The sequence below is a fragment of the Cryptococcus depauperatus genome, chromosome 2 (assembly GCF_001720195.1).
Source record: "Cryptococcus depauperatus CBS 7841 chromosome 2, complete sequence".
Classification (NCBI taxonomy): Eukaryota; Fungi; Basidiomycota; class Tremellomycetes; order Tremellales; family Cryptococcaceae; genus Cryptococcus; species Cryptococcus depauperatus.
Window position 1 is genome coordinate 1584702 of NC_089469.1, and position 26575 is coordinate 1611276.

General features: G+C 44.5%; 10 protein-coding genes across 10 annotated transcripts; 7 read left to right on the forward strand and 3 right to left on the reverse strand.

Moving 5' to 3' along the window:
- Nucleotides 1–35: 35 nt before the first annotated feature.
- Nucleotides 36–7020, reverse strand: L203_101909 (uncharacterized protein; the record flags this gene model as incomplete). Its single annotated transcript, XM_066211340.1, has 19 exons — nucleotides 36–74; nucleotides 124–137; nucleotides 204–470; nucleotides 550–989; nucleotides 1040–1171; nucleotides 1217–1554; nucleotides 1603–1704; nucleotides 1763–1813; nucleotides 1869–1996; nucleotides 2052–2295; nucleotides 2351–2483; nucleotides 2529–2874; nucleotides 2921–3244; nucleotides 3296–3407; nucleotides 3475–3503; nucleotides 3548–4803; nucleotides 4856–5601; nucleotides 5658–6235; nucleotides 6291–7020. 19 exons carry the CDS (start codon nucleotides 7018–7020, stop codon nucleotides 36–38), a joined length of 6009 nt encoding a protein of 2002 aa, XP_066067437.1.
- A 692-nt stretch (nucleotides 7021–7712) lies between these two features.
- L203_101910 (uncharacterized protein) lies at nucleotides 7713–8101 on the forward strand (the record flags this gene model as incomplete). The annotated part of the gene is made up of 3 exons (XM_066211341.1): nucleotides 7713–7815; nucleotides 7867–7977; nucleotides 8070–8101. The coding sequence occupies 3 exons, from the start codon at nucleotides 7713–7715 to the stop codon at nucleotides 8099–8101; spliced, it is 246 nt and encodes an 81-aa protein (XP_066067438.1).
- Nucleotides 8102–8989: 888 nt separating this feature from the next.
- L203_101911 (uncharacterized protein) lies at nucleotides 8990–11944 on the forward strand (the record flags this gene model as incomplete). Its single annotated transcript, XM_066211342.1, has 11 exons — nucleotides 8990–9030; nucleotides 9079–9314; nucleotides 9358–9470; nucleotides 9521–9639; nucleotides 9691–9813; nucleotides 9858–10141; nucleotides 10191–10470; nucleotides 11043–11107; nucleotides 11205–11258; nucleotides 11498–11766; nucleotides 11834–11944. The coding sequence occupies 11 exons, from the start codon at nucleotides 8990–8992 to the stop codon at nucleotides 11942–11944; spliced, it is 1695 nt and encodes a 564-aa protein (XP_066067439.1).
- Nucleotides 11945–12184: 240 nt separating this feature from the next.
- Nucleotides 12185–13225, forward strand: L203_101912 (uncharacterized protein; the record flags this gene model as incomplete). The annotated part of the gene is made up of 5 exons (XM_066211343.1): nucleotides 12185–12454; nucleotides 12500–12578; nucleotides 12626–12768; nucleotides 12813–13089; nucleotides 13137–13225. 5 exons carry the CDS (start codon nucleotides 12185–12187, stop codon nucleotides 13223–13225), a joined length of 858 nt encoding a protein of 285 aa, XP_066067440.1.
- Nucleotides 13226–14629: 1404 nt separating this feature from the next.
- On the forward strand, nucleotides 14630–16370 carry L203_101913 (uncharacterized protein; the record flags this gene model as incomplete). The annotated part of the gene is made up of 6 exons (XM_066211344.1): nucleotides 14630–14765; nucleotides 14814–15455; nucleotides 15504–15646; nucleotides 15692–16153; nucleotides 16205–16284; nucleotides 16331–16370. 6 exons carry the CDS (start codon nucleotides 14630–14632, stop codon nucleotides 16368–16370), a joined length of 1503 nt encoding a protein of 500 aa, XP_066067441.1.
- Nucleotides 16371–16652: 282 nt separating this feature from the next.
- On the forward strand, nucleotides 16653–19060 carry L203_101914 (uncharacterized protein; the record flags this gene model as incomplete). The annotated part of the gene is made up of 5 exons (XM_066211345.1): nucleotides 16653–16772; nucleotides 16819–17230; nucleotides 17275–17456; nucleotides 17508–18068; nucleotides 18116–19060. The coding sequence occupies 5 exons, from the start codon at nucleotides 16653–16655 to the stop codon at nucleotides 19058–19060; spliced, it is 2220 nt and encodes a 739-aa protein (XP_066067442.1).
- Nucleotides 19061–19144: 84 nt separating this feature from the next.
- L203_101915 (uncharacterized protein) lies at nucleotides 19145–20661 on the reverse strand (the record flags this gene model as incomplete). The annotated part of the gene is made up of 4 exons (XM_066211346.1): nucleotides 19145–19694; nucleotides 19748–20212; nucleotides 20256–20404; nucleotides 20464–20661. The coding sequence occupies 4 exons, from the start codon at nucleotides 20659–20661 to the stop codon at nucleotides 19145–19147; spliced, it is 1362 nt and encodes a 453-aa protein (XP_066067443.1).
- A 642-nt stretch (nucleotides 20662–21303) lies between these two features.
- On the forward strand, nucleotides 21304–22117 carry L203_101916 (uncharacterized protein; the record flags this gene model as incomplete). Its single annotated transcript, XM_066211347.1, has 5 exons — nucleotides 21304–21307; nucleotides 21356–21748; nucleotides 21804–21862; nucleotides 21945–22014; nucleotides 22092–22117. 5 exons carry the CDS (start codon nucleotides 21304–21306, stop codon nucleotides 22115–22117), a joined length of 552 nt encoding a protein of 183 aa, XP_066067444.1.
- A 306-nt stretch (nucleotides 22118–22423) lies between these two features.
- Nucleotides 22424–25683, forward strand: L203_101917 (uncharacterized protein; the record flags this gene model as incomplete). The annotated part of the gene is made up of 7 exons (XM_066211348.1): nucleotides 22424–22588; nucleotides 22744–23460; nucleotides 23511–24991; nucleotides 25053–25228; nucleotides 25276–25492; nucleotides 25545–25605; nucleotides 25663–25683. The coding sequence occupies 7 exons, from the start codon at nucleotides 22424–22426 to the stop codon at nucleotides 25681–25683; spliced, it is 2838 nt and encodes a 945-aa protein (XP_066067445.1).
- Nucleotides 25684–25881: 198 nt separating this feature from the next.
- On the reverse strand, nucleotides 25882–26525 carry L203_101918 (uncharacterized protein; the record flags this gene model as incomplete). The annotated part of the gene is made up of 4 exons (XM_066211349.1): nucleotides 25882–26110; nucleotides 26177–26265; nucleotides 26314–26335; nucleotides 26401–26525. The coding sequence occupies 4 exons, from the start codon at nucleotides 26523–26525 to the stop codon at nucleotides 25882–25884; spliced, it is 465 nt and encodes a 154-aa protein (XP_066067446.1).
- Between the last annotated feature and the right edge of the window lie 50 nt (nucleotides 26526–26575).

A 26575-nucleotide genomic window follows, 5' to 3' on the forward strand; every position in this document is an offset into this window, starting at 1 on the left:
ATATACTTGTACTACTATACACCAACAGTGTATACCTATGTCTGAGATGTTGTATACGTCATAGATAACAGAAACTATACAATACACATCAATCAACCTGATGCTACACTGTCAACAACTTACATACAAAAAGTTCCCTAGCGAACTTTGTGTCAAGTATAAGTTCTAACGTGCAAGAAATCATATTGATTCGTCCTGCCAACGCTCTATCTCTTCTCCGTTCGCCTCGCTTAACCTTCGTATCTGATCATCGATTTCTTCCAAATCTTCTAAATCTCTTTGAGCAGCAGATCTAGCATACGTCAAAGGACAATCAATAGAGCTGCAAAGAATCTTCTCTCCTGGAAGAGTTCCACAACATGAAGCGCATATCCTCTGCAATGATACCATTTTGCTCTGTGCAATTTGTTGTCGGAAAAGCAATGTGTGTGAAGCAACAGAAGGGTCAGACAAACACTCGGAGCATAGCACTATGCTTTGCTATCAGTAGCGGGCAATATCATAACAGTAATTATTGTCAGACAAAAAGAAAAAAGGATATTAACTCACACTTTTGACATTCTGTGCCACAAAGCATACAATGACTCGAGTTGAAATGCGAATCTATCTTTGATTTTGTCGCCTTGTGTTTATCTTTCACCCCTGTCGTTCGATCCTTATTCTTCCCATATTTGACAACTCGCCCATACTTGCCTGCACGTTTTGTTCTTGGCATACTATCATACCATTCCTCAACATCAGCCCCCACCAAATTAAAAATTCTTGCCAAGGGAGGAATCAAAAGATTACGAATGTAGTACTCTGCGTCAATATTCAAATATCTGTTTGAAAGAAGCTCCTCCGGTTGTCGGGCCCGGTCAATAAGGCGACGGCCATCTGCATTTGAGATGAGATAGGGGACGCGCTCGGCGTATTGAGGTTCGTCACGAGGATCTTTCAGAATGCGTCTATACGCAACTGCAGCACCAGGAGGAGGTACACCTTTTTCACTGACAAACATCATCAGTTCAGCCGTTGATAATGTACACACCCGGCTTACGAATATGTTCCAAGACGAACCTCTTTCGCAACAATAAAGTCCTGTATTGATATTCGGCCATCCAGGATTTTTTTCCATTCTTGCCTACAATACTCTTTTATTTGGGATAGATCTTGGGTTCGGAAGAGAATTCTTTGCTAGGTGAGGCTTCACCAAGGAGATTTACTGTACACTCACTTCAAACAAACTTCTTCCATCATTTGTTGAGCAGCAAAACCGTCACGTCTGACAGTCTCAATACCTTTAGCGTCAAATACAGGTGTAGTCTCATCCGGATTCTCGTACTTGAAGCCCACATAGCGCTTCTTAGCCATAAGCACCGAACCCATGTAAACTTTTTCGAATTTGAGCTTGACAGGTTTCGGATTCATGGCAGTGACAGTGTCCGCGATGGTATGACCTATTTTGAAAGCTTGCTCTTTGGTACGACCTGGCAAAACGACGAAAAGTGAATCAGTGTCCCCATATACTACGCGAGCGTTCCATTCCCGTCTGGAATGAATCATTTCTTGAGCCTTGTAGCAAATTAGCAAAGACTGAAATATCGCACTATAAAGAGTTACCTTTTCTAATGTTTCACGTCCTGTTTGCACAATAGAATCAGCAATTTCTATACATGGCATCCTTCCAGAGTAAGTAGCACTGGTATAGCCATAGGTAACATTCTGAGTCAAAATTGTATCAGCTATGAAATTCCAATCCTCATCAGCATAAGGCACTCACAGCCATCAGTTTTAGACCTAGTTGGCGAGCGTTGAGCATTGATGTCAAGAACTAGAATTGAAAATCTGGTTAAGCTGAATCACTTGATTGCATACTGCAAACTTACCTTATCATCCTTGGCTTCTTTCATAGCACTTTTAATCATCACTCTCGTATCAAGTATCTCAGTCAACATCTTAGCCAGAAGACTTTTTCTGACTGCCGGTTTGACAAATATCATTCCGTTTGGAGTAACTTCCCTTTAATAATTAGCGATAATGATTGTATCAATATAAGAGGATTGCCTTACCAATGAGATAATCTTTTAGTAACTCGAGGAGACCACTGGCTACCTTCAGCTCCGTGAATCCAAACTTGTCGGTTCCTTTAAACTTCTCAACTCTTCCCAAACATGTCGAGTAGCAAATATTATATGCAATTATGATTGACGGATAGAGGGATTGAAAGTCGAGGACAATTACAGGATCAGTATAGTATTTTGATTCTGGCTCAGCTATCAGAGGGACTGCGAAAGGAGCGTTTTGTAAGCCTACCTAGGGAACGTTAGGTCTAGTCAGATGAGGTCCTCCCTGCGTGTTGTGGACTCACTTGTTGCTTCGAGGGGGTGACGAAGACAAAACTTTCAGGCTTTGCTATCCGCGCTAAAAATGATTCAACTTTATATTGTGATCCCCTGGTCATTACTGAAGCAAAATCAACTCCAAAAACTCTCGCAAACTCTCTAATGTGAGTCAATCAAAGTCTTAAAGTTATATGAAGGACATACGCAGTTTTGACGATAATTTCAGCTTTATCAATTATCTCCATACAAAGCACCACTCGCTGAAAGAAGTATTTAAGAACACGAGTAGCATGTTCTGGGGTCTTGCTTTTCCATAAGGCTGTCAAACTGACTGTCGGATAATATGGAATGCGCTGGTGCAGGAAATGGAAAACGACATTCTCAAACGTATATTGTGCAAGATTGACTTCGGATCGACAGATACGCCAAATGTTAAGAGTGTGTCGTCCAACAACTTTAAAATTAGATGAGTGATGAGCGAGATATCCATCATTTTTAGGATCCGACCTTCCAGATAACACTCTTGACATTTCATTTGCGAAGTCCATTGCTATACCTCGCTCAGCGCACAATCCTATCAAAAAAATAAGACTTACCGAAAAGTTCATAAGCTCGTAAGCTCAAATACCCCCATGAAGAATTGTGAATCTCCCATCCTGCTAAAATGTCAGGATCCCAGTATTTGACGGTGTCAATGACCCAATTAACCAGCTCCAATTCATCCTCAACAACCTCAAACGGGATGCCCTCAAGACAAAGTCTAGCGGCGTTAGCAAGAGCGCCGACAACAACATAGCCCGCATGGTATCCGGGATGAACGGTTGTGTCTTGCAGACTGTCATCATGAGATTGAAAACAGTAGAAAATAGCAGTAATTGCATCTTTCTCAGGATCCGGGAGAAGATGACCTCTAGATTGTGCTGAATGGCCAGATAAGCTTTCTATAACGTCTATTCATGAATAATGCTTACCAAATACCTCCAAAGTAAGGACCGTCATAGCTTGTAGCTCATTTACGTTTCGAACCTTCTTTTTTTGAGAAAACTTAAATCCATATTTATTTTTTTGAGTAGCATTTGCCAACTAGACAGTACAATAAATGCCCTAATTAGCACTCATATCGGTAGTGGTATGGAGAGACTTCTCTCACTTGCGTTATCTCCACATTCCGCCTTTCAGCTACCGTTCATGAGTCCAACTCTTGTTCTTAACTTGCAACTTACAAGCTAATCTAGCTTCCATATTTGTTTTGGCACACCAATGTCTCACGCATGCCATACTTGGTGGCATCGGCGAGTATTCCCATCCAAATTTGTAAGCTGTCGTAGACTGATAATAATCTGACCTCAGTTGTCTTATTCCAACATTTTCCATAGACGTATTCTTTGAAAGCTTTTTATCCCCTACATAGGCTTCAAAATCAAGAAGTTCCACTGATTTGTTGGATTTGAAGTTAAACATCTTGCCGGTCAATATTTTGCCTTTGGGAGGCACATCCGCAGGATCGCTATAGAAAGGCACCTGATAAACGACTGAAGCTACGCCTTTTTGTTCCATCGTGTTGGCAACTACTTCAAGAAGTGGCGGTAGGTCTCGATATTGCCACGATAAACTAATTGGTGTGGTATCAGCAGCCATCTCATTTCCAGTGTTTCCATCTCCAAAGGTTCTGACGCGATGATAGTCAGCAAAAGGCAGAAGAGGTACTTGGCTAGCAGATATTAGCTCTTGCTCTGCTAATCGAATACGCTTGTGTTGAAGCTTATCACCATCTATAGATTTTTTAGAGGAAGTAGCTTGTTGGAGAGTTGGCGGCGGTCGATTATATTGAAGAGTAGGGCTAAGAGTGGGATCGGAGACAACGTTCATTGGAAAAGTTGCAGACATAGCGAATCGGGTACCGGGCAAGGCGGCTCGACTGTTCGCGCCAGAACGATTCGTCTCTTTCAATAACATAGTTGAGAGAGGCAGCACGCTCTGGTTGTCCTTTTCCATTCTTGACGTTGGCTCGTAAAGGCCAGCGCCTGCTGCCGGAAGGGACAAGTGAACTTTCTTTTGGTCTGTCCCTATGTTCAAGGATAGATTTTTAGCTTCACCAGAAGCTTGTTGTCCAGGTTCTGCCGCAGCCCTTATAGCCTCATCTTTAAGCTTCTGCTGAACACCTCCCTGTGTATTTAAGTTATTCCTTTTGTCGACAAGAGATGAGAAGGAAGTTTGAATGCTGCTTCTGGTTCTTTTTGGCAATGGTAACATTATGGTCTCAGCAGAGTCATACTTAATCTTAGACGACTTTCCTCCAGGAGATTTTGTAGGTAGGACCTGATGACTTCTTGTAAAAGCGTTGCGTATTAAGGAGCTGGGAGTTGCCTTTTCACTGACAGGAGTCTTAGATTTGGTGGGTGTTGTGATGGGCTGCAGTCTTTCGTTGTAAGAATTATTAAATGGTGATATAGAGATAGTTGAATGATCAATAATATCGCTGGAAATGTTTTAGTGTATGATACATGGTCTATGGAGGTCATGTCACGTACCTCAAGTCACCCAAACCTGCCTTCTCAAGAAGTTCTTGATCTCGCTTCCGCTTTCTTGAATGAAACGAAGACCCGTTGGTGCTGCCTGATCTTTTTGTAGGTGTCCACCCTGCACACCTCTCAAAGGTGTTGCTTTTTTTAGGAGTTGAAGGCAAGCTTGAAACGCCTAATCCTGCAGCAATTGTTTGTCTGAACAGTTCCTCTAGCTCTTCGTCATCATACATCTCATCATCTCCAGTATCCTGTCTCGCAGGTATCTGTGTTGCTCTTATCTTGTTTGTCTGTTCAGCGTGCAGTTTGGCTTCCTCTAAATGCCTCTTTTCATCCGAGTCGTCTTCCCTTTCATCAAGATAATACTGATCATAATCGTAAGCTTGTTCTTCATTCGCAGGTTGCACATGAGTTGAAAGCTCAGGGTTGGGCTTGAAATTCTGAGACGCCTGAGTCATCGCGCATGTTTCAAATGGATTTTTCGTCTCTTCCTCTGCTTCAAAATCTTCAAATGGGCGTGTATTGGTCAGATGTTTCCACTGAGTAGTGAATTGCAATTCTCTATCCAAAACGCCAGGTTGAGAGAACGAATGATCAATTCCCGATGACGCCGCCGGGTTCATAGGGGAGGATGTTTCTTCGACGGTACGAGGTGACCTCAATGAGACAGACTTTTCGGTCAGCTCCTTGGCCTTGAATTTGTGCGGTTGCTTGGGCCAATGGGCAGAGATTGCATCAAAAGTTGTCATAATCCACTAAGTATCTATCAGTGTTGGGATAAGTACATTTAGGAAGGAAAGCCATATCTGACCTTATCCCACTCCGCCTTCTCCCCATTCTTGCCTCTCCTCGCACTTTGGATAAATTTCTCTAAGGTCAGTGGTCCTTTTTTCTTCTTTTCATCAATCATTCTTTCTTCAATCATTCCCCACAGTTCTTCAGATATTTTCCAGTTTCCGCCGATGTTTATGCTTTCTTCTTTGATATCCAATCCTTCTTTTTGGACTTTGTGGCCCAGCTCACGCATGGCCATTCTATCTATTCTAAGGCTCTCGGGCATCATGCTATCAGTCCCTGTGCTCAAGCCTCTCAATTCTCTTCTACGTCGTTCATCTTCCCACAACTCAGCGACTGCTGGAACAAATTTTTCATTGGGATCAAGTGGCTTGTGAAAAAGCTCGATAAAATCATGGTGAAGCAAACGAGGAACAAGGCGTTGGCGATTGAGGAGCTGGTGAGGTAAAACGTCAATTTCAAGTGCAGTAAATGACTCTTTGGGCGGAGAAAGCCCTGGAGGATACAGCATAGATGCAGGGATAGTGAGTGAGTCCAAGGCACTAAGCTGGCCATCCCTTGATGATTCTGGTGAAGGAATATGTGGGTTTCCCTCTGGAAACAAATCAGCATCCTTTTGATAAAGACTTATGACCAACAGCTAGCTCACCTGGCACAGGATCTCTGAAGATTCCTCCGCCTAGTTCCAACCATCCACAACCGTAGATGTCAAAATCGCACATAAACTGTAACACATGATTGAGGTGAGCTTCATGAGGCTGCCATTCTCGTCCCAGTACATTAGGCTTTCTCAGCTGCTCAAGAGCAATGTGTAATCTAGCGGGGTTGGCTAGATTGACCTTAAGAAAGTAGTTGTAGCCCAAGTGATATCCATAGAACGGTATGCCTTTCACTAACATGACTGACATTACGTGAAGATGTCTTGGATCAACACCCCCCGAGTAATTCGCCTTGTTGCCCGCTGATAATGGATCCTGCCGAAGAGCGAGACAGATTGCATGATTGAGGGAGACGGCGAATCGTTGACACAAGTTGACTACCCTCTCAGGCCTTAGAGGATCTTCATCGTCCATCGGAAAAGGGACATAAAAGTAAGGATAACACAGGTGAGTATTTACGCATACCTTTTGAAACGACGTCGTCGTTCCAAATACTCTGATGATCGCTACATTCTGTGGCAGGCAACCCGGAGGGATAGCAGTTGCAAAACGGGAAGGCGAATAGTATTGTCGCAAGGTTGGTATCGGTGCAGCTTGGTCTGAGGTGATGTGCGTTATTCGGAGGCGCAAAAGTGGATTGCTGATTGAGGGTGGATTTGAGGTATCAGAGAGCAGAGAAGATAGAGGTTCTGCTGGGCCACGCAGTGGATTGTTATCCATACCGTTTTGATATTGTACTCTTGTGATACATTGAATGCTATATGTGAAGCATGTCTTGGAAGAGATTTAAATCAAGTTGATTAAAAGGCAGATGTAAAGATTAGAAATGAAAAGAGAATTAATGGAGACGCGTCAATATCGCTGAGTAATGTTTTAAACGCGTCAACTTTGCAATATTGGGTGGCAAAAATAAATAAATGAATAAATATAAAGGAATTTATTTTTTGATTCATGAAATATATCTCGACATTTTTTAAAATAATATTCACAAAATAGTACCACGCATCCAACCTATATCGAAAAGGCCAAGCAATGCTCCTCAAATCAAGTCATGATATTTATCAATATGGAAGCCATATTTAGGATATATGTGTCAGGATCATGGACAGTGAAAGGATAGTAGAACACAGGATACGGTGTATGCAGAGGAAATGGTATAATTGATTAAACTGGAAGTTGTTTGAAGGACGTAGAAGCGTCAAAGATATAAGGAAGGACTGATCAGTCATAGATCTGCAAAGAATGAATGTTGATAGCTGTCTTCGTCTATTCCAGTTAGACATATCTTAGCGAAGCTACCTCAAGTCCCGAGAACCAATCCGGAATCCTGACACTGCCATTCAATTAAATACGACAACAGACGCCATCTGTAACGTGACGATGGTCAATCCTGTCTTCTCTGTTCTGATGTAATGGAAGACGTACAGAGACAAGAACGAGCGATTGAGCTTGATGGAGCGGGGGGACGGGTTACTATTGTACCATTCTGGACAGTATGGCCGTATGAAATCTTGAGTACTTGCCATTCTGTCTTGTACGGGACAGAGAGCTGAAAGATCGAATCAGTGCTGCCTTATAAAATGAATGTTCCTTCCTTACTGCAGCTGCAAAAAAGAAGTGCAAAGCTTGGCAAAGATACTTTAAAAAGGTCCTGGTGCGATACGACAACCTCTTCTGGTGAGTAGTACTCGTAACATCTACCGGATCAAATGTAACTGACGACTTCATCGTACCGATGCCCATTTCCGTATTCGATGGGTACTCACCAGTCTCCTTCACCACCTACAAGCCCTCAATCTGAAATCTTCCACATCTACTTCCAGCTCTATTCAATTTTTCTTAGAGGTGCTAGTATCAGAAAGTTCCTCATCGGTTCTGAGATGATGGCGGCAGTCCGGGTGAGCGATATCTGCAAAAGCACAAGTGCTATTTGCATTATTGACATCGTTAGAAAGACCTGACTCCTGAGCAAGCAGCAGCGATATTGAGAGTCTTATCTGCGTCACATTATATCGAAGATGCTCAAGGACTGTAAACGTAAAATCCGAGGTACAGCATATTGTCAGGATTCTAGATTGGTTCTCGGGACTTGAGGTAGCTTCGCTAAGATATGTCTAACTGGAATAGACGAAGACAGCTATCAACATTCATTCTTTGCAGATCTATGACTGATCAGTCCTTCCTTATATCTTTGACACTTCTGCCGCAGTCATCCAACTATACCATCTCCAAGCCATACATAATATCCTGTGCTCCCTTGGTCTTTCCCTGTCCATAATCCTGACAGATTGCCCATCATGGTATAAGCTGCAGCAACTTCGGTTGTTTTCAACTTACGACTTCTATGAGGATACTCAATGGATTCACAGATTAAAACGTTTAGCTTGTTCGTAAACATGTCGACATACGTGCAAGAGATACGGGCAAAGGTTACTCGTAAAGCCTGCAGATTCCTTTTCTTTATGTAGCATCTGGTTCAACGATGGAGGTTCGGACCGATGGAAGCCGGCAGCTGGTGGTCATTATTTGCGGCGGATGCCGCTCTCCATTATCGTTTTTGACTTTCATTTGCGGCATATTTGAATTGTTATTCTTCCAAAATCACCTTTTCATCAATTGAGGCTCTACAAGATACAAGCTTTGAGACTCTCCCGTATCTCTATATACCAGTGGCCGAGAGGCTCTAAAGATGACCAAAATAGATGGAATCATCATACTCGATAGCAATGGGTTAGCTCCTCACCACATTATAGACTATGTGACTGAATCAATTCTTAGCAAACCCATAATCAGCTCCAACTTCACTTCGTTTCCGCCTTCATACGCTTCCCTGCATATCGATGCCTTCAATGTCGCACGCAAAAAGGCGCTCACAGTGGGCGGTGATAGCAAGTCTATGGAGCCGGTGTTGTGGGTAAACATACTAGACAGCGCAAGAACAGGCATGACTGGAGCTGGTCTATGCCACTCGGAGCGAAATGGTCTTTGGTATCTGATACCAGTGGCACATGAGGGTGTGTAGCCTACAACCAGAGAAGATTACTCAAAGTCTTGCAGTGAATCCTTTGCTCGCATTCTCCTTCTTGGACAGCTTTCTCTACACGCTTCGCGATTACTTGGGGGATGTCACTGAGACGACAATCAAAGATAATTTTGATATTGTTTATATGGTGAGTCGATATACACAACATCTAGACAAGCAGACTCTGACCCTGTAAAGCTCATAGAAGAAATGCTGGATGAAGGCCATCCTATGACGATGGAACCAAGTATGTTAAAAGAGATTGTCCTTCCTCCAACACTGGTACGAAAGATATTCAACGCTGCAGGCGTCTCTGGGTAGGCAACTTTCCAGAGTTTCTGTCGTTTGTGACTAAAAGCTATGGCCAGGCTACAATCTACCACAACGTCACCTTTTACCGCACCCATACCTTGGCGAAAACCGGGGATTCGCCATTCTAGTAACGAAATATATCTAGACATTGTCGAGTCTCTGGATGCCATCATAGATCAGTGGGTCGACAATGAAACAACACTTACATCTAACAGGCGTTTAGAAAAGGAAATCTGTTATCGTCACACATATGGGGAAGAATAGACTGTAATGCACGCCTTTCCGGAAATCCAGACCTGCTTTTGAATTTCGGGAATCCCCGAGTGATGAGCCAGTGTGCATTTCACCCATGTATACGGTACAATCGCTGGTCCAAAGACAGTACCTTGTCTTTTATTCCTCCCGACGGAAAATTCAGGTTGGCGGAGTACGAGACAGAGCCTGGAAGCATGAAAGCTCAAGTTCCGCTGCAGGTAAAAGGCAAGATGATGCTCGAGAACTATGGCGGTATGATCTGCCCTCTCCAGTGCAAGTGGTCATACTGAGCAAGTATCAGGACGCTTTGCCCTGACTCTGATCCCTCGCCTCACCCATCTCCCACTCGAAAACATCGTCGTCAGTATCTCCCTGGGAAAAGGAGCCAATTCCGTCAGCGCAACCGCCACAGGTGACAGACGCCCACTGCACATACAAGTAGGTAGAGATGAGACCGCCGTGGGTTTTGTAGGGGGAGGCACCTGGGATTTTGATCCACTTACCCAAGTTCTCAAATGGTCACTCGGGTCGCTAGTGTCTACAGAGAGAGCGCCAAGTTTGACGGGCTCTTTTGCTTCTACGTGAGTATGATATCCTATCGCAAAGCTCACAATCCATAGGGAAAAGCAACCGATAATATCACCTTCGTTCAAAGTTGACTTTGCGATACAAAACCATTCATTCTCCAACCTCAAAGTAGACAAGCTTCGGGTCCAGGGGGACGTCACCTACAAGCCATTCAAGGGGATCAAGATGCTCGCCAAGTCGGGCAAGATTGAAGTTCGGTGGTGAGAGCAAACGATCTGCAAGCATCTATACCAAAACAACCGAATTGCAGATTATGCATCCTGGTCTCTTTTTCCATACACCAGACATATCTAAACTTGTCTTGTTATGCAGAAACAAAACATTTACCATCTACTCATACTTCATGCGATTAACGGGATCAAAGTGTGTAAACAACTTCGGATAAATGATTGACCCTAAGTCTTTCCCTTGCCCTCCATACAAAATCCAAATGATCCAGCAGCCAACAGCGATCAGCGGAAAAGCGCTCTTTTTTCTTTTTTCTTTTTCCTCTTTCTTTTATAATTCTTGATTCATTCCAGCCACTTTCTTTGGCCGTGCCATCTCACAAGCCAGTCCATCCTAGTTCCCGTCCCAGCCTGCCTAGCAACATCCCGGCCACAGCGTCAAGCGTATCACTCGATTATCGTCGTACGTCGTTTTCTCGGTCGTCCATCGCATGCCTCTCTCACTTGAAACTCTTTCCGTGGCACTTTTTTCAGGTCGTCGCTAACGGCAGGTTGCTCAGCGCAGGAAAATCAAGACTGCGTCCACAAACACGCTTCGTTTGGTAGATTATCGCGTCACTCAGTCACAAACAAATCGCAAGATTGACTCATCCCTATCCCATCTCGCTCCGTGACTGTGAGTAGACTTTCTGACCGCTGGTTCATCTCTCGCCTTTTTTCGCTGCTTGAGGCTCCGCCTGCTGCGACTTTACCATCTATCGGCAGAATGATGGTACTGGACAGCCCCAAACGAGGTCTGGGTCTGCTATCGCAAAGATGGCAGAAGTTTGGTCGTGCTATTGACTGCTTACAGCATTTGGCATACCCTTTTCTACAACTTACCAGGTCAAACCGGAGGACACACGTCGACGGCCGCTTCTGCCGATCACGCCTGCCTCTCCAGGTGCAAACATTAGCAGGCTGGGACTGGTTTCCACTCAACTCAACATTCTTCCAACCCCGTATTGGGCTGTCACTCTTCAACACTCAGCGTGTTCAAAGGCCTTTGGACGATCTACAAAAGGAGTTACAGCGTCAATGACTCCTTCTCTGGCTGTCATCGTGGAGGATGGGTATACCCGTGTATCAAACATCCTTTGCTCTTTAGCTGTTGTGGCATTGCATCCTCATGGCTTACGGGCAATGATAGCATTATGCGATGCTCTCTGTGGATCCTTCAGAAGGCAGTGGTGTCCATTTGCGAGATTGTGCCAGAGGACGCAGTGGTCGGCTAGTGTCGTTATTGTCTGATCGTGTGTAAGGGAGCAGGTGGAAAGTTATTAAATGAATGGTTTGCCACTGGAATGTCCACAGGACCTCCATTGTTCAGACATCTTTTTTAATTTGCCACTGGATGCCTTCCAAGATTCATATTTCTTGACTTCTACATCTCTTTCGTTACTTGGATATTTTTTCTGGCCGGTTGCTTGTTTCCACCCGCGAACGCGATTGATTATTTCCGAGAGCCAAACAAACTGCTATCAACTGGTGCTGATCATACATGTCTCTTTCACCTCTACTTTTCACGTCCTCTTCTCTCTCTCGTTCCGTCAATCTCCCTGCGCTGATTCCGCATACGTTGACGTATCGCCAACACCAATTGCAATTCTCTGAACCGCCAACGCCTGATACGCCGGTAACGCCAATCAACGAATACTGCGTTTCTGGAAACTTACACTGCATCTGTCGCCTGACATCGCATCCCAACGTCCTACGACAACCGCTGGTGGGGCCGTGCTTTGATTCCTTGTTGATTATGCCACCTGCATATGTGAGTTGCGAGGTTTCGTAGGCTTGACTGACAGATGGTGAATAGAATTTGAATGAATTAGCCATCATGTCTGCGACAGGTCCTCTCAAGCGAAAAGTTGTCATCATGGGTTCCACCTCTGTTGGTGGGTGTGTTTTGGTTTGGGTATGTTTGTAGGCTAAATCGCTACAGGCAAGACCTCTTTGACTCAGCAATATGTTGCTCCTCCCAGCTATACTCCATCATACTATCCCACAATCGAAGATACTTCACACAAGATTGCCAAGTACAATGGAAATGAGTACGACATTGAGATTGTCGACTCTGCGGGTCTTGTAAGTGCTTTATGGGATTGGGTGCGTGGCTAATTCTGTCGTAGGAGGAGTATTCTCTGTTCCCCGGCAAGTACGCTGTCGGCGTGCATGGGTATATGCTTGTGTATTCCATTTCCTCTCGTCAGTCCTTTGATATGATCCCTACGATCCATGACAAGATTTTGGATTATGCGGGTCTGGAAAATATGCCCCTAGTTATTGTTGGCCAAAAGACTGATTTGAGAGATGAGAGATCGGTGACGAGAGAGGAGGGCGAGGCGTTGGCCAAGAAGCTCAAAGCAGGCTTTGTCGAGTCTAGTGCCAAGGATAATAACAATGTTTGTGAGTGATATAAATGTCCATCGCTGGCGCGGCTCATGCGGATACAGCTGCCGCCTTTGAAACTCTTCTCGAAGAAATGCAAAAGGTGTACAATCCCCAGCCTGAAAAGAAAAAGTCTGGCTGGTGGCCGTTCTGAGCCTCCTGGGTTCAAGTTGATACAATCGATCAGACATATTGAGCTGGTTTTCATCGGAAGGACAAATTCCCTTTATCTTTGCTTTCCTCTACTCTAGGTCTCTTCTTCTATATTGTTGTTGGCTCACCAAAGCCTTTTCTGTTTCTCTATTTCATTCCTCTCACTGAACTGATAATTTGTATGTGCCATCACTTCATCCGTATGCTTTTTTTGCATTGTCCATATCAAACTCACTATCCGCAATCTACGTATTCGATTTACTTTTTTTTCTTTTCCTACAAGAGTTGGCTGCAGGCGGTATGAATTCTGATATCTTTGTTTTCGCTCCAACAGTGCTCTGCAATAGAAAGGTGTTGGACAAGCATTCTGTTCGGATAGCCGGGCGTGATGTTGCAAAGGAGTAGCAACTGTTGTGCACATTGGGAAACGGAGGACGGACACCTTTCAAACAAGTGTGCCTCACAACGAGACTGTCCTCACAGCTTCTATCTCAAGGCTTCTCTATTGTGGGTGATGACGGATATGAGGAACTTTGAAGAATCACTTCCGTGAGATGCCTAATGATTTGAGCAGCTGTTTCTAGTTACCCCTTTTTGCCATGCCCTGATCATGACATCTAGCTATAGAGGATTGTTTGTCTGTTGTTGAGTTTAGATGTAATGCATAAAGACAATAGATACAGAGCTGTCTCGAAAAAGCCGATTTGAATAGGCGCGCCAGATGGTATTCATAAAGGCGCGCAAGTCCGGCAGCCCGAGATGGATTCGGCCCAAAAGGCACAAGTCGTTATCTGATATGGGCTAATCATCTTCTTTATCCTTGTACTTGTTTTCTAAATTATTCACCGGAGATATTTGCATGTGGCATCTTGCCCAATATCGGATATACATCCATTATTTACGGCTTGATGCATAGACAAAGCGGTCACTCAATTAAAATCGTCGGATCAAGCATTCCGACTTGTCAGATAATCGCTAAATCCGAAATGTTACGTAATTATTCTAATCAGATAAAAAATGACGGCCCCACAGATTAACTAGCGGAGTCAAAATGTATAAAGAAAAAGAAGTCTTTCTTTACATTATTTCTAGTGTTGACTACCATTCTGCGATTGTTTATATATCGGCCTTTGTACAAGCTCTCCCAGGATTGTTTAGCAAGCCTGGTATTTGTAGCGTCAACTCTTCGCCAACATTTCGGCTCCACCCTCGTACCACCTTGGCCACTTGAAGAACTTGTCGAATTTTTTTCACTCGGCCGAAGACCTTTATTGCTCGCTTTTGAGCTTATCTATCGATCTTTGGTAAACAACCGGCCCCATATAAAGATACAGAATTTTCGGTTGTGTACATCTTTCTATTACCAGTCTTGTAGAGCACGAAAAGAAAAAGAAAAAAGAAAGGAATGTCCCAATCTGCTATACGTACAGTGATCGTTCTTGGGACGTCTTACGGGGGCTGCCGTGCCTCTAAAATACTGGCAGAGGAGCTGCCACCTAACTGGCGGGTGATTGTGATAGATAGAAACTCTCATTTTAATCGTAAGTTGGCTTGCTATAGAGATGCCATGACTGACGCAAAGGTATTAGACATTTACGCATTTCCTCGTTTTACAGTCATGTCTAAACACTCTCCCAAAGGGTTTATTCCTTACAAACGCATGTTTGATCCCAAGCCAAAATCCACAACGGTGTCTGGTCCTACCACTCCTCCCCAGACACCCCCTGTCGAGACGTCCACCTTGCCTGACCAGCTCGCCGCTCATTCTCGACACCAGTTTATCCAGGGCTGTGTCACGAAATTGACTGTTAACAAGGTAACGTTTGTCCGACCCAAGTCGAAAGCGAATACCAAAAAGTCTCAAACGACAAAGAGTAAAGGAAACATGACGTATGGAGAGTTTGATGGCGAGGAAAAAACAATCAAGTTTGATTACCTTCTATATGCCCTTGGAAGTACTCTACCCAGTCCTGTCAACGTCTGGCAGGCTGTCGATGAGGATGCTGAGGGAGATGAGAAACAACTGGGCACAAAGAAGCGTGGACTGAGATTTATGCAATTACAAGAAGAAAAGTTTAGGAAAGCCGATAGAATTCTGATTGTCGGAGGAGGTGCACTTGGTATAGAATATGCTGGAGATTTGAAGGACTTGTATCCTGAAAAAAAGATCACGCTGTTGCATTCGAGAACGAGAATGATGCCGCTTTATCCGATTGAGCTTCACTTGAAAGGTGAGTATTGAGTATCATGCCGAGTGCGATGTTGATCAGATACCCAAGTTATCGAGGCTTTGAACAAGATGGGTGTTGAGGTCGTTCTTGGAGAACGAGTCATGACATGGCCAGACGAGCCAGAGACATTCGATGGGAAAGTCAAGTTTGTCACTACAGACAAGGGTCGCACTTTTGAGGCTGATCTAGTTGTAAGTGAGCGTTCTCCATTAGGATACTGCTAAACTGGACGGTAGCTTCCATGTACTGGGCAGAAGCCGCATGTCTCTCTTATGGCTGAAGTGGATCCAGCTTTGATCTCCCCAGATACTGGTCGAATTCGTGTTCTTCCCACTCAACAAGTACACGCCGGTCCAGTTCCTTCAGTCACAATCGACAATGCTAGGGAACAACTTTCCAAACTCTCGCTTCAATCTACTTTTATCACTCCTCCCGCTTCAGACATTGGATCTTCCAACAGCTCAACTAATGGAAACAGCTTGATTGAAGATGCGCATTCCTATAGTCATATCTTTGCCATTGGTGACTGTGCCGATACCAAAGCTATCCAGGCAGGCCATACTGCGTATTGGATGGGTGAAGTGGCCGCGAGAAATATCCTGAGATGTATTACTAGGGAAGAAGATGATGAGAAGAAGGCTGAGCCTCTTGAACACTACAAACCTGGATTACCTGCGATAAAACTCACCATTGGTATCGTGAGTTCATACCCAAAGTGCTGTAGTTTATGTTGCTCATGGTTGGATTAGAAAAATACTGTGATCGCCAATGGTAGCGAGGTTACCAGCGACAGCGATGGTGTGGAGGACATGAATTCGATGGTGATGTGGTAAGTTGATCGTCGAAGGTTGACGAATACGACTGACGGTTGATAGGCCAACATGTAATGCTGAAGGCATGGACATTATGGAGTAAAAATGTCTCTATACAGAATACAGTTTGATTCTTCTGATAGTACAGTTGTCAGTGGTTAATAGTATAGATGGTTAGTAATAAAACTTTTGTATGCACATAAAAGTAATAATATTATCTACCTTTTTGTTTACATTACGTCATTGATAAGGAAGGTTGCTATGTGCCTGGATGATAATCCTATTCTTCACTTTGTAATTAGAATTGCAAGTTGTCTTTACCTTTTCATAAAGTATTGATTAATCCTCTTGGTCTTGAGCTTGGGACAAAAAACTCATCAGCAAGATGTCGCCTACGCTTACGGACGTACCCTCAGAGATTTTATTGGAGTATTTCTTGCCACTGCTCCCACTGCAGGATATTGCTTGCCTATCACAAGTCAACCGGTACTTTTATGCTCTAACTGTGGGTTTTAATATCCCTATGTGAGGTTTCTGATAGGATTGTGCAGCTTGATCCTACGTTTTGGAAATTGAAAACAACATCTGACTTTTCTTTTTCTCCAGCTTCTCATCCACCTTTTCCATCACCTGGATGGTGGCGACGAGTGTATCTCGGACTGTTGGGCCCTCGCGCCTTTATCTGGGGCTCAAGCGATAATTGCCGCCTCGGCGGTGCCGAGAGAGACGTCAATACGAGGAATTTTTCCAGGTTTATTGACGAACCAGCCGAGATCAAGTGGAGCAATAGCCAGGAGAGAACCAGATCAGGCTCTTTAACAAATAGCTTCTCGCACCCTTTACGCTCGCAAGCTGAAATAAAGGCAAATAACAGAGCAAAAGAATCTCTCGGGGTAGTGGAGTTACAGGCTGGAGGATGGTGCTTTGCTGCCAGGTGTAGCGATGGGTCTGTATGGGTCTGGGGTACGTATACATATGTCTACTAGCATTCCTAATGGTGTAAACAGGTCAACTTGACGGGACTATCATCAGGTTCAGAGCACCGACGTGGGAAGACAAACACTGTCAATGTCGCGAACCCACCATGATACCATTGCCCTGCAAGGCAGAAGCCTTAAGTGCTGGGAGATCTCATCTTCTTATATTAGATTCTGACAACTTGATTTGGGAGTTGACTTCCTGGGGAAAGGTGAAATATCTTTGAACAGCTATTGTCTCCAGACTAATCAAGTGGTGACAGGCATATTATCATACTGCTCCTGCTCTCACTTCCCCATTAAACCATGGTACAACCCATCGACCCCATCACATTGCACAAATATCGGCTGGATGGAACCATTCGGCTGCTTTAACATCTGGTGGAGACATTTTTGTGTGGTTCCCTTTCGCTGAGAGCTATGAGGCAGCTTTGACTCCTGACAATGAACTCCATGGCTCAGCCCGTTCAACAACTGCTGATGATGGGGAGAATGAGGAAGAGGAAACTCCCCGAGGTCTGAGGTGGGGTCAGGTGAAAAGCGAAGTAGTGATTGAATTGCCTTCTTTATCCTCCCGACCGAATTGGGAAGGTAATCCTCCAGATAATGAGGGCAGCGGTGCCGAGGGCAAGAGCGGGAAGACATGGGAGCAGCTCGAAGATGAGTGGAATGCTTACGAGTCTGTACGCACCACAGAGGAGATCAGTGAATCCCAAAAAGTTATTAAAATAGCAAGCGGTCTTGATTTCCTCATTGCCCTGAGAAAGAATGGCGAAGTATGGTACACCAAGGTCCACACAGGAGAAGCATTCTCTTGGTTATATGTATGTTGTTTTGCAAAGAGTTGATATATTTTACTGAGTTGGAATAGCTCCCTTACTTTTCATCACCAGCCATCACCCATATCACAGCTCAGTTTCAATCCATCACAACCTACGCCACACCTACACAACTCTCCTCTTCGTCCTCTGTATACCATGCTCGTCTCAATCAAGATGTTAGCTTGACATCTAGCAACCCCAATCTTCTCCTTTATCGTCCCGATGCTCTTCCTGCCTTGCAAAACAAGGAAATCATTCAAGTTGCGATTGGTGATTATCACTATGCTGCCCTAACGAGCAATGGACGAATGTACACCTGGGGTCAAGGTTCTACGGGACAGCTAGGCACAGGATATGTAGGTAAGAGCCACCACGACCCGGCAATACCCCAACCTGTGGAGTTTCCAAAGACTGAGGACCACGAAACTCCGTTTGTTTTTGCCATTACTGCCGCTGGGTGGCATACGGGAGCCCTTGTACTCGGTTCACTTCGACAAGAGAATGGCAAGAATGATACCAAGAATATGAAAATAGGTGTTGGAGACGACAAACAACAGATAAAGGGGGAAACTCTGGGTAGATTGTCTTCTGAAGACGATCATCCTTCACTTCCACACCAGACTGTTCGGGTTGGTGCTGGAATCCTTCCATTCAGAATAGGTTTTCCTGGTAGAGGTATGTTTCGAGGTATAAGAGATGGACATGCGCAAACTTCAAGAGAAGAGTGGAGTGAAGCCGAAGTAGAGGCTAATCCCAACGCCCAAGAGCGTCCCGAAACACAAAACTACCCACAGGAAGATGGACCAGGCCAACAACGCAATCAGTCTCACCTTCCAACACCTACACACCGTGTTTCACCTCGGGGTATCAGAGCAATGCCGTTTTTCCGAGTTGGTTTCGCGGGTAGAGGTGCCATGCATGCTCGAGGAAGAGGTCAAGGTGGATCGGGAGTAGCAGATAATGGAACAGAGTTTGATACCAACGGACCAGAGTGATCAACACTCCCAAAAGCTACAAGAATGTGGTTGTAGATGTGGTTGTCCATAGGCATAATGTAATTCATGCAATCTATGTCCTGATCATCTTGAATACTTCTTCCTTGAAGCCTGCCTTTCTTCATTCTCACTCTCACTCTCCTCCTTATCCTCACCTCCGTCCTCTTCGTCCCCATCAGAGCCAAATTCTGATGCCATGCTTTCGTCCTGCACTTCATCCATACCTTTCCACACTTCTTCCTCGTTTTCGCTTTCGTCTCTCTCTTCACCATCTTCTTTCTTATCCTTCATCTCCACGACTTCTCGCTCGCCGTAACCTCTCCATAAGAAAGATCCCAAACCTATTCCGCCAACAAGACCGACAATCTCCCCCTTCTTTCCTTCACCTTCCCAATTGCCTTTGAAATCTTTGGGCGGTGGGGTCGTAGAGCTATGTATTCTAATAGAGGCATCTGAAGAGATGGAAGCAAGTCCCGTCCTTTTTGTACCAGGTGCAATAGGAGAAGAGTCTAAGGGAGGGAGAGAAACAAGATGATGAGGAGTAGCAGTAAGAGAAGAATAAGAGTAGAGAACTTTACCAGTTCGAAGGTCAAGAGATCCTAGGTAATTTGATCTGTCGGAAAAGAAGAGTTCGCTATAAGTCCAAACGTGTGAGCGAATATTCGTGTATCAAAAAAATGGACAAACTCTTGAGCTCCGGGAACCAAACACGCAACACCACCTTCTCTTGCAACTTTCCAGTCTGCCACGGGCTTTCTCTGCCTCGTATCAAATCTCCTCACCGTACCCATCTTTGTTCCACTGACCAAAGCATCCGGAGTGTCTAGCCAGCTAAGAGCGAGGTGATAAATGGGTGGACGAAGTTTGAGGTAGTTGTTGGGCATATTTTTAGCTTGCCATACCTGACCGACTTCCAACACGTTCTTTTTGCGTTTCGCTCCATGCTCAGCCATAGCAACATCAAAAGACCCAAATGTGCGTTCGACATCCCATATAGAGATATCAACCTCCTTGCCTCCCAAAGCAAAACGAGTAGGATCCAAAGGAGTGGATGCTAGACAAGCTAATGGGGAAGACACAGAGCGGGAGGAGCTATCTCCAGAGATGGAATGATGGGTGAGGAGGCCTGACGAAATGGCTGATATTGCGCCGCTGTGAAATAGTTAACAACGCCAGCAACGGTCTGATCGCTCACTCCTCAACGGGCACAAGTCCTGCCCAGGTATCTTTCGATCTGGCCTTGATAGTTTGCTGCAATATTACGCTAGGTGGGCAAACTGCCTCGGCATCAACAGGAGACAACTCAAGAGTCGACACTTGAAATTTGTCGTCTGCAGCGATAATCTAGAATGTCGGCTGTCTTTAAAGCTTTTCTTGCCATCAAGCGAGTTTTTGTTGCTCACCCTGTTCTCTCCACAACTTGCCATCCGTCTGATGCCTCCTAAAGCCTGATACTGACCATATTTAACAGATAAATGCCGGACCACAGGCTCATCTGCCATGGAAACATTGACCCCGCTGAAAGTGGGTTGCGCAAAAGAAACATCCACAAGCGTGTTTGGATAAAGTGACGGCGCAAGAAAATTTAAAGTAGAGACCATAATAGTAATATTTTGCAGTGTTTAGAAAAGATAGACAAGATGGTTTCTTTTCTATTTGAGCAGCTGAAATTTCAGTGGAGGTTATGGGGCCCCGCAACATAAATTAGGCGGAGGTCGCCGATATTATAATTTTGCCCAATGATCCAATTTCACATATAACTAAATTTCAGTTCTTTTCTTTTGTCTGGGTAGTTTAAACCAACAAAGTCTCTATACCTACAGCTTGAATCGAATCTTCTCTCTGTCTTGACATATGGAGCATTGATCTTAAGAAACGGCAACGACAGTCAGCAGTCAAAAAACAGTACTCGACCTCTCCATGACCCATCATCCATCCTCTTAGGTTCTTCAAGTGGGTTATACTCTTTCTCTGATAAGTTATGCTCCCTCTCTAGTAAACTATACGCTTCCTCTTTTCAACAACTCCTCTGTATCTCTCTCAAGTGTTGACAATCTCGCAACGTACCCATTAGGCAGTCCTTTTCCCTTGTCTCAATGCAGCCACCTATGACGTCATGCTGTCGTGGAGTGGCTTTCAACCTCTTAGAGGTTTAAAAGGCAGCTCTTTTTGTTTTTGTTTTTACATCTCTATCTTCTTTTACATTTTCCAGATATATTATCGCGCACTTGCAGCAAATTACAATGTGTGAGTGTTGATTGTTGTGCCTCTTGTTCCAATACTAATACGAAACAGCCGATTTATTGAATCAAGCTACACAAGCCGCCTCTACTGCCGCTACCACTGCTGTCAACACGGCCAGCAACCTTGCCAGCCAAGCGACGAATCTTGTCACCCAGGCAGCAAACTCTGACGCTGCTACCAATGTGACGGCACAGGCCAAAAGCTTGGGTACAAAGGCTACAGCGACCGCTGGCAACCTAGCCGGTCAGGCTCATGTTCAAGCCCATTCTCTGGCTCCTGGAATCATCTCTGCTCCAGGCGGTACAGCCAATGATGATGTACGGGGGCAAGTCGACCGTAGCCATGATCTGGATCCTCACAGTGATGAGGACAAGGCGAAGCTCGAAAAGTTGTACCAGAACAGGGAGACTGCCGAGGGACTTCAAGAAAAGGGGATTCTGAAAGGTCAGCTTAACTTCACGATTGCACGTTTGGTGTACTGATCGCGCTGAATGGTCAGGCAAGCCTGGAGACGCTTTGGCTGGAAAGAAGGCTGACCTCGAGCGGGCCATCCACAAGGTATGGCTTGACGGTTTACCTTGATTCTTGTGGATATACACAACGTACAATGCCAATGCTAACGTTTCTTTTATCTACCTAGGACGCCCTCGACCATGAAATTGCTCAACGCCCTCATCCAGATGAGCTCGTAAAGAAGGGTATCCTTAACCGTCAGTTGTCTCTCTTTTCGAGCGAGGCATGTAGCATGGACACTGCTTCTAGAGCATGATCTGACGGACGTTATTAGCCGACGATGCTCCCAACCCCCAATAAACAAGTTTGTCATCTTGTCTTTATACCGTCAACATGTCGGCGGTGGATGACTCTGTCTAATGACAAGCCATTGCAGGTGTATTAGGCATTCGTATCACAGTATTGCAGTCTATACAATAGTTGTTTACGCCATATCTTTTTTTAAATACGCTTTTAAATAAATGTAAATGTAATATTCACTGAGCCAGTTTCCGGTTTGTCGAACTTTTTCAGGGATTTATTCTTTATCCGATCTATTACATTTCTACTTTTTTTATTTCTTAATCATTATGCTTTTTCCTTTAAAACAAGTATTTCTTTGCCATCATGGCATTACTACAAGTATCGCAGGCAACAGAGGCATTTCAACCTGAAGAACCTACTCAGAGTGCCATGACCGAAGCCAATACTCCAATCCCACGGCCACGGTTGAGGCCTGTGGGTCTCAAGAATGATTACAATACTTGCTTTTTGAATTCCACTTTTCAAGCGGTAAGCCTAGTTTTAGTTTTCTGTGAGATGGATGGAGGCTCTTGTTGGGTTGTCGTTTCGATGAATAGGAGCGTCAAAGAAATGAGATAGTGACTGGGAGGAGAGGTTTCATCTCTACTTGACTGTTGAAGTATTAAGGCTGACATCAGGTCTAGCTATCCGCTACATCAGCTCTAACGTCCCTCATACATACTTCCCCTATTTCGCCTCTCATCCTTCATCCAAATTCCATCCTTCCTCCTCCAGCTGTCCCTCACTCTCAGATACCTTCGCTTTACCCTCAGATACTTGAACCGCCTCTCTATGGCAGTTTGCCGATTACTCATACCTTTATCTCCCTGCTCCAAGAAAGCTTTAGACGGAAAGACGAGGGATATGGGGATGGACAGGTTATGAAGCTGACCAATCTGTTGAGAGCTATTAGTGCCAAACACCCACATTACAATGAGTTTGACCAGCAGGATGCCCATGAGCTCTTGAGACAGTTACTTGACTCTATGGAGCTAGAAGAGAAAGATGCCATAAAGCTTTTACAACCCCGGCAGTCTGATGAATCTTCAAGCGGAATTGACAAAGAGAGAAGTTCGATATACAAAAATGGCCAAGCTCTGCAAATCGAAGAAGACTCTATGTCCAATGAGCAAAGGGGAGAAGATGAAGGTACGGTGAAGGACCAGCTTCTTGCTGAGAAAAGTACATTTAATCTGGCCAAAACGGGAAAAGGTGTGGGACAGGAGCAGAATATTGAACTCTTAGCGAAAAACATGGCACAGGCAGCTTTGATTCCCAATGAGCAAAAACTGATTCCTTTTGTAGACGTGCTATTTGGAGGCGAGCTTGCTAGCGTTGTTGTATGTGAGAAATGCAAGGCTGTAAGTTACGAGGGATGGCCTGGAAGGTTGGCTGCTCATTTCTCGCTCAGCTTTCCCATACGTATGAAGGCTTTTTCGATATTTCTCTTTCAATCAGTGAGGGCAATAGACTTAGGAAAAGAGATAGGGTCTTTGCCTTTGCATCTCTTTTTGCCTCAAGACTTCGAACTAGAAGTTCCAGCTCCAAAAATACTCCACCCGAAGGTCTCCCATCTCCTTTGCCTTTTGTTACCCAAGCTATATCTGACAATGAAATTTCGGACTCGGAGGTTTCTTCTCAACGATTAGCCGTATCAAAAAGACGGAAAAGTTTGAATCTGGAAGAAGATGGCCTTGAAGAAGGAGCACACAGACTTGGTAGAAACAAGACATTTGGAGGGTTAAAAGGTAAACGGCTTTCATTTCGTAAAAAGCGTCTTGCGAAACCTTCAAGCGCATCTTCGAGTCTCAGCTCTACACCAGCGTTTGATGCCGAGAGAAATGTTGCTGCCGCTCCCACACCCATTCAGTCAGCGTACAAGTCCCATGAATCTCAAGAATCTCAGGCTCGCCCTCATCATCATGGTAAACGATATCATGCTGGCCCCACTCCTGCTCAAGCAGCATACATTGCTCGAATCCTAGCTCCACCTGCTACTGCAGAGATGAACGATCCTATTGCAAGATTACGCGCTGCCCAGAGTCTGGGTGGAAGTCCCAACAATAAATTTAGTATAGGCAGCGAATCATTACCAACTGAAACCGATCTTGAACGATCTCTGAGAGAGTTTACTTCTGTGGAGGTACTCGAAGGCCCAAACGCTTTTGCTTGTCAAAAATGTTGGAAAATCAAGCATAGGAAATACGCCTACCATGAGGCGACATTGCGCGAAGAGAACGAATACGATAATACCACTGGAGACATGACGCCTGCGGCCTTGAAAACAGCAAGCTTACCAGTATCTAAGCGTCCATCAACACTGTCTATGCCTTCTGAAACCTCGGTAATGACTTCATCTAGTATAGGGTCATTATCGCTCCCTAGTCCCCGCGTTCCTCCTCCTTCGATGTCAATTCATAACAGATCTGATTCCAACAGCTCGAGTTCTCGCGATGATCGTTCAATGCCTATGGGTCGTGTGTCCTCGTTGGGATTTCAACTCTCTACTGTTCCCCCTGCACGAGCTCGCTCACCTTTACGGAGACAAATTGAAAATGAAGAAACCTTGACAAACGAAGTGCTGAATACGACAATGGATCAAAGCTTCACTTCGCAAGAATCTAATTCTGGAAGCTTCATTGTTCTTTCAGAGGCTGAAGGCGATGTCGAAAATGCCAACACCCCTTCAGAATCAGATGGGTTGTCAGATTCCGAGACTGAGACTGAAGAGGAAGAGGAGTCTAACAAGCCAGAAAAGAAGAGCAAACATTTCGTGATGGGTAGAGCATTCAAACGCTACTTGATCGCAAGATCTCCAGAGGTTCTTGTTTTTCAATTGAAGCGGTTCAAAGCGTTGAGCCAGACGATGACTCGCTTTACCACCCTGAAAAAGTGAGTTTAAATCCAATAACAAAACAAATTGAAAGAGGTTTTGACAAGCTCATGACCATAGGATGGATGAGTTTGTTTCATTTCCTGAACACTTGGATCTCGCGCCATACCTAGCCCCTAATCGTAAAGATTACAAATTGTCTCAAACACCTCATGGACTTCATGCACCATATATGGACTGGGAAAACCCTATGCAAGGTCCAGAACACGTTGATCCCGTCATGTACAGATTATATGGTACGTCTTTCTTACATCAATCGAGACCTATGTTTACTGGGTAGTAGGTGTGGTCGTCCATATTGGTGACATGATATCGGGCCACTATGTCGCTTACGTCCTTGTGGATCCAGATGTCATGTTCAGCAAAGGAGAATCAATAAATCAGAAAGAGGATGGAGAAGCTCTGGATATGGTAGAAAGCAACAAGTATGGCGCGCAGGATACAAAGGCGGAGAAAGGTCAAGAGAAGGAGGATAGAAGGGTATGGGTGTATTGCTCAGAGTAAGTCATGTCTATGATGAAGTTTGTGGTTTCTGACAAAATCATGCACTAGTGAAATCATTAGAGAAGTAAAAGTGGAAGAGGTATTGAATGCCAAAGCATATCTGTGTTTTGTAAGTTGGCAATATTTCCAGATATTCCTCTCTGGCGCCAAGCTAATAACTACACAGTACGAGAGAAAGAGGGTGTAATCTAATTGACATTTTTTTTAATGTCCAATAAAACAGATATTACTGATCTGCATATAATGCGATCTATATGGTTTTAGCTAGGGATATAAGTGCTGTCCGGTTGCTTCACATTAGAATCTGCTTATCATGAACCTCTGTGGTTTTTTGGCATGGATTTTTGTATAAATATTCTTTGGGTCCTCATTTTATCTATACAGTCTATCTCTGTCCGCTTTCTAGCCAATCAAGAAACCCATTCCCAAATAAGACACAACTCTCGAAACTTTTCTCGAAGCCATCCCTTCCTCCATAGTAGGGATCCTCGATAGCTCTGGCTTTCGTCTTATGCGAACCCAAAGCAGAAGTTGGTAGAGAGGGATCAAATGAACCAAACATTACAATTCGGGATTTTGAAGAAGATGGCTTTCGGTGTAAGAGGGTTTCAAGACTGCAAGAAGAGACAAAAGTATCAGTGAATGGCTTGTGGCGGAGTATAAAGAGATATCTGACTGACTTGTGTTGATCCATAGCCAGGATGAAGTCGTATGCTTGAAAGTCCAATTTATTTACCGCTCTCGCAAAGCCATCTACAGGTACTTGATGCTACAACCATCCTCAACTCCTCATCTTGCACTATATCATCAAACGTACTTTGCGGCAAACGGCAACAGTTCTACAATATGCATACCATACAAAGTTTAGCCAGACTTGTCGTTCAGGATCACATCAAGGACTGACCTAGAATCAGGTGGTTCGCCTTCATGATAAGCTCCAGTCCCAGCTGAGTCTACAGTGATCTCAAATCTAGAGGAAAAAGTCTTTGGTCGGAGGGAGATTTGGTGCTTGAGTACAGCTTCAGCCATAGGTGAGCGACTGTAAAGTTTCAGTGAGTACAACTTGTGCTTATTTTGGC